This window comes from Cynoglossus semilaevis, chromosome 9 (assembly GCF_000523025.1).
Source record: "Cynoglossus semilaevis isolate Cse_v1.0 chromosome 9, Cse_v1.0, whole genome shotgun sequence".
NCBI lineage: Eukaryota > Metazoa > Chordata > Actinopteri > Pleuronectiformes > Cynoglossidae > Cynoglossus > Cynoglossus semilaevis.
Window position 1 is genome coordinate 2,258,284 of NC_024315.1, and position 10,482 is coordinate 2,268,765.

General features: G+C 41.2%; 1 protein-coding gene across 2 annotated transcripts in view; it reads right to left on the bottom strand.

Annotated features, from left to right (window-relative positions):
* The window catches only part of inpp4b (inositol polyphosphate-4-phosphatase type II B), a 121,084-nt gene extending 112,420 nt beyond the window's left edge, over positions 1-8,664 (bottom strand). Inside the window, exons 1-2 of one of the 2 annotated variants that reach the window (XM_025058211.1) lie at positions 8,474-8,661; positions 1,088-1,132 (exon numbers count right to left, since the gene is read on the bottom strand). In XM_025058211.1, the coding sequence (XP_024913979.1) occupies positions 1,088-1,132; positions 8,474-8,558 (130 nt within the window). In that variant the 5' untranslated portion in view covers positions 8,559-8,661. Of the gene's footprint in view, positions 1-1,087; positions 1,133-8,473 lie in introns of both variants that reach the window. The other variant, XM_017035536.2, reaches the window with a different exon arrangement.
* Between the last annotated feature and the right edge of the window lie 1,818 nt (positions 8,665-10,482).

Consider the following 10,482-nt stretch of genomic DNA (forward strand, 5'->3'; position numbering starts at 1 on the left):
CTCCCTCTAATTCTGAAAATATATTTGACAGGTTTTAGACTTGATCTCGTGAAAGGAAAATGTTTTGATTTGTAACTTCTTTATGCCAGAAAGTACGTATTGTAAACATTTGAAATTGGGGACAAATATTTGATTTTTTTTTTTTGGGATAATTTTACTTATTTCAGTTATTTTATTGTATTGTCAAACTACAATCTAGGTTCATTTATCACAACTAGGTGAAGAAAATGTATTTAATTCTAAAGGAGAATAAACTGTGTTACACTGTAGAAGTGAATCCTCCCAATGCCACAAATACAGCAGGTTTTATTTAAAGTTGAGAATGTGGGACGTCTTTGGAATCCAATGCAATTTAAAAAAAAATAAAAATAAAAAAGAAAGCAATGTTTGAATGAAAACACATCACATTCACATTAACAAACCAAACAAGACATTACAAAACTGCACGTTAAATATAAATACTGGAATGGTGGCGTATACTGAGTGTGTGTGTGTGTGTGTGCCAGGGAATTTATCTTTTAAATGAATGACTCACAGTAAGTTACACACTGAACAAATGCCCTTAAGCCTGATTTAATGACAACGACAGCACCAGGACTGGTAAATGTCAGGAATAATCACAGAGTGTGAGTGGAGTTAAAAACACATTCAAAGAGATTTCATCAGTCAGATGAGTTAAATGGGTTGTTGACCCTGGGGGAGGGGGGGCAGAGAGGGGGCAGAGGTCACTGAGAGAACAGCCAGTATATGTTTACATGACAATGCCGATAATAATTATAAATGATTCAAATAAACCGTTTCCGTCTGAACGTGTCATGTGGTCGGTGCCGATTTAACAGGTGGTACAATCTGAAGTAGTGACTGTCACACTGTAAAAACTCATTGTTTGTTGTATATTTGTTTGTTGTTGTTGTTCGAGCCTTAGGAGGAAAAGACGGTGACATCACTAAAAGCATGACACGGTCGTAACGCGTCTTGCTTCAGAGTGCCTGCGGAGACGTCAACAAACGGTTGGGAAAGCTCTATTTTTAGTACTTCCCTCTCCGGTAAAATTACCCAGGATTCGGAGAATAAACACAGGACTTACCGAAGCTGAGCTCCACTTGGTGCAGTCTGGGTGTTAGGAGAACGCCTGAGAGACGGAGGGAGAGAGAGAAGACAGGAGGTAAAGACAGAGTGACATGAAACATCCCAGAAAATCACACATATTACAAACAATTCAAAGTCAAAGCTCTTAAATCACACAACAATTCCCCAGAACCAAAACCCAACATCTTCAATTTTTTTTCAAGACATTTTTCAAGTGTCGGGAAAAGAAACCAAACATTTCCTGCTCAGAAAATCTCTGTGTGATGTTTCCGGTAGTTAATCAGTATTTTTCAAGTGAACAAAACTGTTTCTCCAAACTATGTTTTTATCCCTGACCAGTGGTTTTCTGTTCATAATATAAAGGTGACAATCACATGATTGGAGACTGATGGAACAGACTGTGGAATAAAGGAAAAGACAGTCACATGATCAACAGTTTTAATCTGGTTAATCACAAGACGGCTGGAGATAATCAGATAATGAATAATCATGATTAATTGTTATAGAAATGAATCACGATTAGTCACGATTATTGATGATTAATCACGATAATTAAACATTTCTCAGGATGAAAAACCTTTGGCAATAGAAAACCAAACAACAGCAGGTTTTTTAAATCATGACTCACATCATCACAATGGCACCTGAAGTTGAAGTCACAAAAGTCTGTGATTTAATGGTCAAAATCATGACTCACATCATCATAATGGCACCTGAAGTTGAAGTCAGTCACAAAAGTCTGTGATTTAATGGTCTTATATAAAATATAAGAGAATCTTTAAAAAAACTGTTGTTAGCATGTTGTGTGGCTAAGCTAACCACAAAACTTGTTTTCAGTAGACATTTCACAGTAGAAACTCATCCGTCAGTTCAACGAGTAGAAACCCAGGAGCAGACTCTCCAAACACAGCACTGTCTAACATTGACTTTGGCCGATGTCCTGAAGTGATAAGTGTTAGCCATCTATTATATTTTGGAGGGAAAAAAATGGCTCATTCAATGAGGGGAGTTCTTTTAAAGCACAGTTCCAGTTAACTATTGTCCCAGGGAGACTGTGTCATCATGATGAGTCGAGGTTTGATGACATGTATCATCAGTCAACGGCGCTGTTTGTCATTCATCAACAGCCGACTATTCAAAGAGCAAACTGATGGAATACCTGGGTGATGGTCCGACACTCGGAGAATCCTAACCCACTAAATAGCTTTTTCCTCTCTGGGTTGCTTAGACACAATTGGCCTCTGTAAGGCTCATCAACCTCACTAATGGGCCATGGATAGTCGATGCTTGGTGATGTATGGGTCCAACACAACTAAAAGTAATTCTTCACATACAGACAGAGGGTTATTTACTTGTGCTATTGTTTTAGGCTTAAATATTAAGTCTAAGAAAGTTTGGATTTTTTTTTTTGTTTTGGACAAAGAGTAACCTTCGATGTATTTTTACAGGAACCTCCACATGAAAAACATTTTTTTATTTGGAAACTATTTTTATACACATATACTACATTATAATCCAATTGAAAAATTCACAAATTAGTGTTCATAAAAACATTTAACAGTTTTTTTTCTTCCCTGTGTGGTGCAAGCTTCCCTGGGGTTGCACAAGACGCCACTAGGGGGTGCGCAAGTTAAAGAATGTGGTGGTGATTCGGAGTCAATTTTTTAAGTTTCAAGCTTATTTTAATGAATCAAAAGTTTGGGAACCATCGATGTAGAGCAACAATTAACAACTAGAATTAACAGTGGCTGCATCCCACAGACTAACCAGTCACTGAGCAGCAAATACGACTCCCCGTCACCAATGTCTTCCCTATGTTCCGGTTAATTAGGCCCACACTTGCTATGACAGGCTGCACGTGACGAACCGGGCTTATGCAAACTTCTGCAATTTGTGTTTTGCATTGGAGTAAATCTTGTCTAATTAATCAGGTGCACAAACAGCTCCAGAACCCGGAAAAGTAAACACGTAGGGACAAACAAACAGGCCAATTATACATGTAAATAAGTTGTCGGCGCTGCTGTTGGCGTTTCACAGTGGCCTCATCATTATTTCATTCCTGGGGGATCGTGTTTCTTCATGTTGTCACCACCCCAGCTTCCTTGTAAGAGCTGATGAAACTTTAATAAGCCTGGATGACACGTTGTGTGGTGGCAACAAAGAGCCCTTTAACTAGGTGGGCTCCAAGGAGCGCCAGCTGTTGGGTCCCATCTCTGGCGCCACGGCCTCAGCTGGGACCGCAGCTTGAGTTTAGCTGAGAAGAACGCCATCAATCTGTGGTGTCAACAAGTGTAGAGTGTTAAAAATGTATGTTTTTTTTTTTATTCGACAACACTCGCGGTGTCAGGATCTGGTGTCTTGATCTCATTATTAGAAGAGGCATTAAAAGATTATGGAGCTCGTTATTAAAATCATGGAGAAATTATGCATGCATCACCTCAGGACAGAACACCTGTTATAAACACTGACTCTTTTTTTCTTTTTTTCATTTTTTGTCTGGAGCAACGAACACATGCATGTGATTAACCCTGGGTGAGAATCAGGTTGCTAAAAAAAACAAAAAACAAAAAGGTCTAATTACACTCATCTACATCACATTTACTGTAGCACGTGAATCTCAGCACCGTCCAGCGCCGATGTGTGGGTTACGTACGTGGAGATAAGTGGCCCAGGTGTGATGTTTATAATGGATACGGCGTAGCATTATGAATATGGTAATGAGCGCTGCTCAGCACGGCGGCAGGCAGCAAACAGGCAGCAAACAGGCAGCAACATGCAGATGTAACTCCCACAGGGGCTGAGAGCAAATGAGGTGTGCCCGCCAAATATTCCACTTTCTTCTGGCTCTAGAAATAACAGCGCTGTAGCTCCAATCTATCACCTCGCTGTCTGCCCGGTGGTATCAGCGGGGAAAAGCCAGGCTGAAGGGAGTGAGGGGGTAATTTATTAGGATGTGGGCAGACCAGGTGATTTCTCTGGAATGACAAAGTTAATTAATGCACAGGGACTTAAATTGTCTGTCTCACAGATGATCACTTAACCCTCCTCCCTTCTGGTTGCCCTGCTTTCTCAGCATGGTAACCGCTCAATCGCTTTGTGCAGAAACAGTGGAAGGGACAAGTGGGGGAGGGGGGGAATGGGGGGGTTCATACTGCCTTTTCCTGACTCTGCACTAAATAATTGAGAAATAGCTCCAAAATAGGGCACGTCATGGTCGCGGCCTCTTTGGATGCTGAAATCCCTCCTACGAAAACCAAACAAATTCCAACCAGAGCTTCGTTGAACCCCGTCTCAAAGCCCCCGGCACACATTCCCTAATCACTGCTCCTTATCCTCTTCATGAATAGATATGACATGTATGAGCCCGCGCCTAAAATTAAATCCTCTTTATAATTTGAAATAGTATTTACTCTGGATCCTTCCAGCAATGTCAATAATTGAACTGTACATGTTATCTCAGAGAGACAGTCGACTGTATCTGTGGCATTAACAGGAAAACTGATTGGTTCACGTCACCTGAGAGGAGTGGAAATGTCAAAAGTTCACTCTTTACCTCTGATTGGCCTGAGATGATATTTTATTATCTTCTTAACCAACGGTCACAATCACTCGTCCCAGAAGCAGCACTGACACAGGAATCCACCAAGACCCCATTATTAATAATAAGAAAAAAACATGAGCAGCTACGTGACCAGAGGCCAAGAGAGAAATGAACAACTGACTGCTTCGTTCTCTCCAGTAGCCAAAGCGACAGCAGTACTGTATAGAGCAGGCGTGGACAAACTACAGCTCGGGGGCCGGATGTGGCCCATTCAGCTTTTTAACTCAGTCTGCCAAACTCTGCATTTTTCCCTGCAATGCCCATGTTTCCCCAATAGATGGTGTAGAAAGGGCTAAAAGCATTTTAGCATTTTAGCCTTTAAGCATGACTTTTAAATGTCACTTATCTTCGTTCACACGAACGCCCCATCTATCTGCTCCTGACCTGACCTCCCTGACAAATTGTAGGACCAACTGTGGTCCGTGATTCAACCACCGACCATCCCTGTCCTCACCGTCGTCTTGTTGTCTCCTACAGCAGATGGTTTCGTCAGACGTCACTCTTCCTTCCTCGCCTTAATAACACAACCTTCCTGTCCAATAATTAATTCATCAGCCAGGCTAATGTACCGTCACCTTCACTGACGTTAGAATAACAGACATTACATTAAGACAAGCGGTGCTGAACGCTAGCGTGAGTTACCGACACATTACTGTCGTGGGAAACTGAGGGTTGGGGGCGCGGGGTACAGATGGTTTTGTTACTGGTGTTTAATGAAGTGTTGTGAATCTGCTGAATGTACTGAACAGGTTTTCAGTGTTGCATCAGTGGAGGGCAGAGGTTCAGAGTAAGCCGTAATTTGATTCATACAAGTTTTGTGATAATTTGCAGAAAACTCGTCAGACATTAATTGAAAGAAACCTGAGTACGAGCAAATCCCTGGAGAAGTGGTTACCATTTAAAACGACATAATTCTACCCTTCCAGTTCGTTACATGACAGTTCGGTCCCACCTTCGCTCCCTCTTTTCTCTCCTGTCACAGGGAGGAGATAAACTATTCCACCTTGCAACTCAAAATGTGCGGTTGTCGACTCGTCTTTTGTGCCAAACACGTGTAATTAAACGCTTTGCTTCTTTCTTTTGTCTGCAGAAAGCTGAGGAAAACCAAACAGTGGTGTAATAAGGTATTTATCATTGTTGTTCTACTCCCACTCCTGCAGCTGTTATTTTCTGTGTGCCTTTGGTGGTAGACCACACAGTATAACAGAGGACTGTGATCAGCTTTTCTACTCTGAGTCAACACCTACAGCAGAACTTCATTGATGTACATTAAAGCCCAGTATTTGGTGTCAAATATACAGGAATACATACCTATATGAACATGGTTGACCAGTGAAGCACTGGATCAAACCACTGACACTGTGTTAAAAATGACCTCCAGAGACCAACATGTAGAGCAGGGGTGTCAAACATATGGCCAGCGGGCCAAAACCAGCCCGCTAGGATGCTCAATTTGGCCCGCTTGATTAATTTTGAAAATAAAAAAAACATACACAAAGGATATTTTTTGGAATATTTTGTAAAATTTCATTAAACATAATCCAAAAAATATCCTTTGTGTATATTTTGTAAAATTTCATTAAACATAAATAATAAGTGACACAAAAAAAATTTAAAAGTTGGTTGGTCATGACCCTGAATTCGTCACCAAGTATCAAGCATGAGACTGTGTATGTAAATAATATTTAGGTAAAACATGTGAAGACACACATCTGAGCCCTCCAGTCTGGGTCGTTAATGTCAGAGTGAACATCTGCCAATGAGAGAGTGCATGTTAATAATGTGTATTCACCTGACTTTGGATGACTATCATAAGAAAAGCACCTTTCAGAATTCAGGATATACACGCTGCCTGAGTGTGTATCTCTGTGTGTGTGAGACGCAAAAGAGTGAGGAGAATTGAGTTGTGCGTTCTCTCTTCTTTGTAGCGCTCTGTTTCGTGCCCACGGGGATGATGACGATGATGATCGTCTGCCAATGTAAATGCTAACAAGTGCTGCCAGCGGTGAGTCTCCTTTCGGTTAGCTAAGGTATCAGACGTGAGAACGGGCTCTGAGGCAGCACTGACATGGATCAAATCTTCAGCATCCTGTTGTTGTGATGGCCACCGGATCGCCTGGTTAGCCCCAGCTAGTGCTCATTAGTGATAAGTGATAACAGATTTACAGCAGGGAAAAAAAACAAAACAAAACAAACCAATTGGGCCGACGGGCTTCCATCTACATAAACACATGTTTACACTTACATCGTACGAACTCTTCTCTGTTACAAACCAATGCGAACCAGGGTTTGTTGAAGAAAAGGTCAGACTATTCCGTGACAATGTTTTTATTTCTCCACTGACATAATTAAAGATAATTGGACTCCTGCAAAATTGCAGTCAGTAAGTTTCTCCCGAGACTTTTAACAGAAACGAAAATGTAATTTTGTTCCAGAAGTGTCAAAAACATTTAGACTCTCATCCCAGTGGACTGGTAAAGACTAGTGTGTTTGTATCGCTTTAAATATTTCAAATGAACGACTTGGGAGCGATTTTTCATTGTTAGACAAGTAAAAGTTTTCACTGTAATAATGGCGGCAATAAGAGCCGAAGGCATAAGTTGTCAGGACGGAACAACAAAACCGCAGGGAATTCAATCTGTTTAGTTAAACACCATTAGAATCACTGTTGTGCTTTGTCATCATAGCTGTCATCACCCCCTCCCCCTGTCCCCAACCCCAATGTTTAGACCTAATGAGATCATTTTAATTAGTTATAGAAAAAAAAAACAGATTTTACCATTCCAAAATATCTGCCACACTTCTAATGCACACACAGTCCATTAGGTGGCAGTAGTGAATCCAAAGTTTCTTAGATAGATGTGAAGGAGATGAAGAGCATTGATGGAGTCAGCTCACAAGAAAACTTTGTAAACAGCGTCGGAAGACCAAACCACATCACAGCAGCTCTGCCACCTACTGGAAGTATTTATCACTCATAAAAACCAGCAAAAACACTACGACAAAGACAAGGAGAAAAGGCTAAGCCAGGTGATAAAATCACAAAATATGTCAATGTAAAAGTCACTCCTGAGAGTAAAGGCATTTGTTGACAGTTGAGGCAGTTGAGTTATGTCGGGGTTTTTTTTTTTGTGATTTTGTAATCGCATCCTTCCATGGTCCCGGTTAGGACGGTTGGATGGATGGATGGATGGATCCTTCCATGGTTGGTCGTTAACCTGAAGTAGTAGTTAAATTGTTGTAAACAGGTGGGAGTGTATTGAGTCAGGTTTGTAGGTAGCCTTTCTTAATAAAATATAATAATAACGTCTTGCTAAAGCAATGCTAGTATTTAAATAGTTAAATTGAGCATCTCTAGTCTTAGGATTGGGTTTGAATTGGAATGACTGCTGGTTCAAATCCCTGCCGACTGTGGTGAGTTGAGCCATGAACCAAACTCCCCAGGGTGAACTAAAGGGCAGCACAAAGGTCCAGAAATAACCACTGTTGAATTGATGGGTTGAATGCTCAGAAGACGAGTATTCAAAATATTAATTCATTGATTCATGAAATATATTTTATAAAATGGGGACTTCACCGTCCACATTGGTGGACAAGAGAGAGACGCTGCTCCAGTCAAATACAGGAAAATGGTCTTAAACTAGACATCACAGAGGGAGGGAGGAAACACTATGACATTCAACGGTGGCAGCACCTCAGAGGTGGGAGACGGGGGGGCGGTGGGGGGGGCAGCGGCTCAGACCAAGACACAGACAGAGAGACAGACAGAGACGGTAACCTCACCCGCAGCAGTCAGTCCTTCAGGGTTGGCGCTCAGTTCCTTCATGTCAACCATGCAGTGTCCCAGCTGCTGCGTGCCGTCCTCCATCTGCCCAACTTGCCTCTTACTTCTCCCCCTCGCTCCTGCGCCACCTTTCCCTCCCCCTCCTCGAAAAGCCACAGTCCAGTCCAGTTCCCCGGCTCACAGTCAGACAGACGAGCGGGGAAATAAAAAATAAACTGTCACAGAGATTGCAATCCCCCTCTCACGGAGTCTTTCACTGCTGCCTCACAGCCTTGCAGCAGCACTAAAGATGCTGCTTGAAACTAATGGGAGCGGGAGGGAGAGAGGGAGAGAGAGAGAGGGAGAGAGAGAGAGAGAGGGAGAGGGAAGGAGAAATGATGAGGGAGTGAGACTCAGGAATGAAGGGGAGAGAGAGGACGTAATCAGTACTACATGCGATACCCAACTCTATCCTTCAATCTGAAATAACAATAATGAATCACAGTTAATATTTTTATTAGTCCATGATTAATGGCGTTGTTTGCGGTTTTACTGATTATTCCAGAATGTTTCTGATCTGATCTGGAAGTGTAGAAACTCCAAGACTTTTCCTCCAGTCATGAAGCCCCGGTGGACTATACATCATAGTACAAAGAAGGTTTTTTCTCTCTTTTTTTTTTTTTTAAATGAATATTTTCTTAGTGGCTACAAATCACCCCCTTGGGACCCCCCCCCCCCCCCACCCCCCCCCCCCCTACACCAGCCACCCTGTGCAGTTCCATCACTCCTTACCTTTCCTATTTCTAGGGGCAAAACCGTCATATCTTTAGCTGCCGAGATCCCTGAGCTGAATCCTTAATCCTTAATTCAGGAATAATAAATACCAGAGATGGAAAAACTCAGAGTCTGTGGTTAATGCCAAGTATATAATCAAAAGATGAACACATTACAGGATAAAAATATGTTCAATAGAGGGAAAGTGTGCTCTTTGTAAAATGTGATTCGTTTTTTCAACCAGTAGGTGGCAGTTATCACTACAAAGCTGAGGATTAATAGCACAGAAGAAGTGAGTGGTAGTGGTTTAGCCACATTAGCTTAGCCTAGCTTAGACGACACTGATATTTGTACAAATTCAAGCAGAAAATAAAAAAAAAATCTCTTTTATATACATCAATTTTAAATGTAAAGTTTATTCCTTGTTCTTGAGGATAATACTTGTTGCCAGGTTAGAAGATACAACTTTTCAAAATCATTTTTCAGACGTTTGGAGAATTGGATTACAACTGTCCTAACAACGCCACCTGCAGGGGAGTGATAGCATTTTTACAGTGGCGAATGTGAATCATGTAAAAACTGTGATGAAAGTTTGGTAAAGTTTAGGAAAACCTTTCAGATTTCTTGTTTCCATGGCAACACTAGTTGTAAGACCCTACTGTAAATAAATGTTTTCATTCCTGCACTACATTTGTAGACGTGAATTGGGCACAAAAAAAAAAAATCTCTTTGAGCCATTTCTTTAACTTAGCAGAATGTCGACTCCATCGAGTTCTGTGTCAGATGTCAATATGTTCTGTGAAAATTCTACAGTTGGATGAATCAAAATCAGAATTGATTCCCCTGAAGGGTTTATCAGACCCACTCATCCAAGGGAAATAAAAACCGTTCCAATGGTATGAAGCCAAACAGTGACGACAGGAGATCAAGTCACACAATCACATGACCTTACTCTGTGCTTTTCAAACGACCAACATGAACAAGAAGGTGCTTTTCTACCCATTTACTGTAGTGCCCCCTGTAGGAATTACTGCTGTAATCATTGATTTGTTATGTCCCTGATATTCAATTATTGGCACTGATTCCCCTTAAAGACTACATCTACCACAAGTCATTTTAGGCACGATTAATTATGCTTAATTTAGATCACAATTGACAACTACATTGTGATTAATCAGAATAAAAATGTAGTTGAAATGTGTCGACCGCAAAGGAAATGTTTTAGTGACAAACTGTATAACTGCGCTTTAGAAAA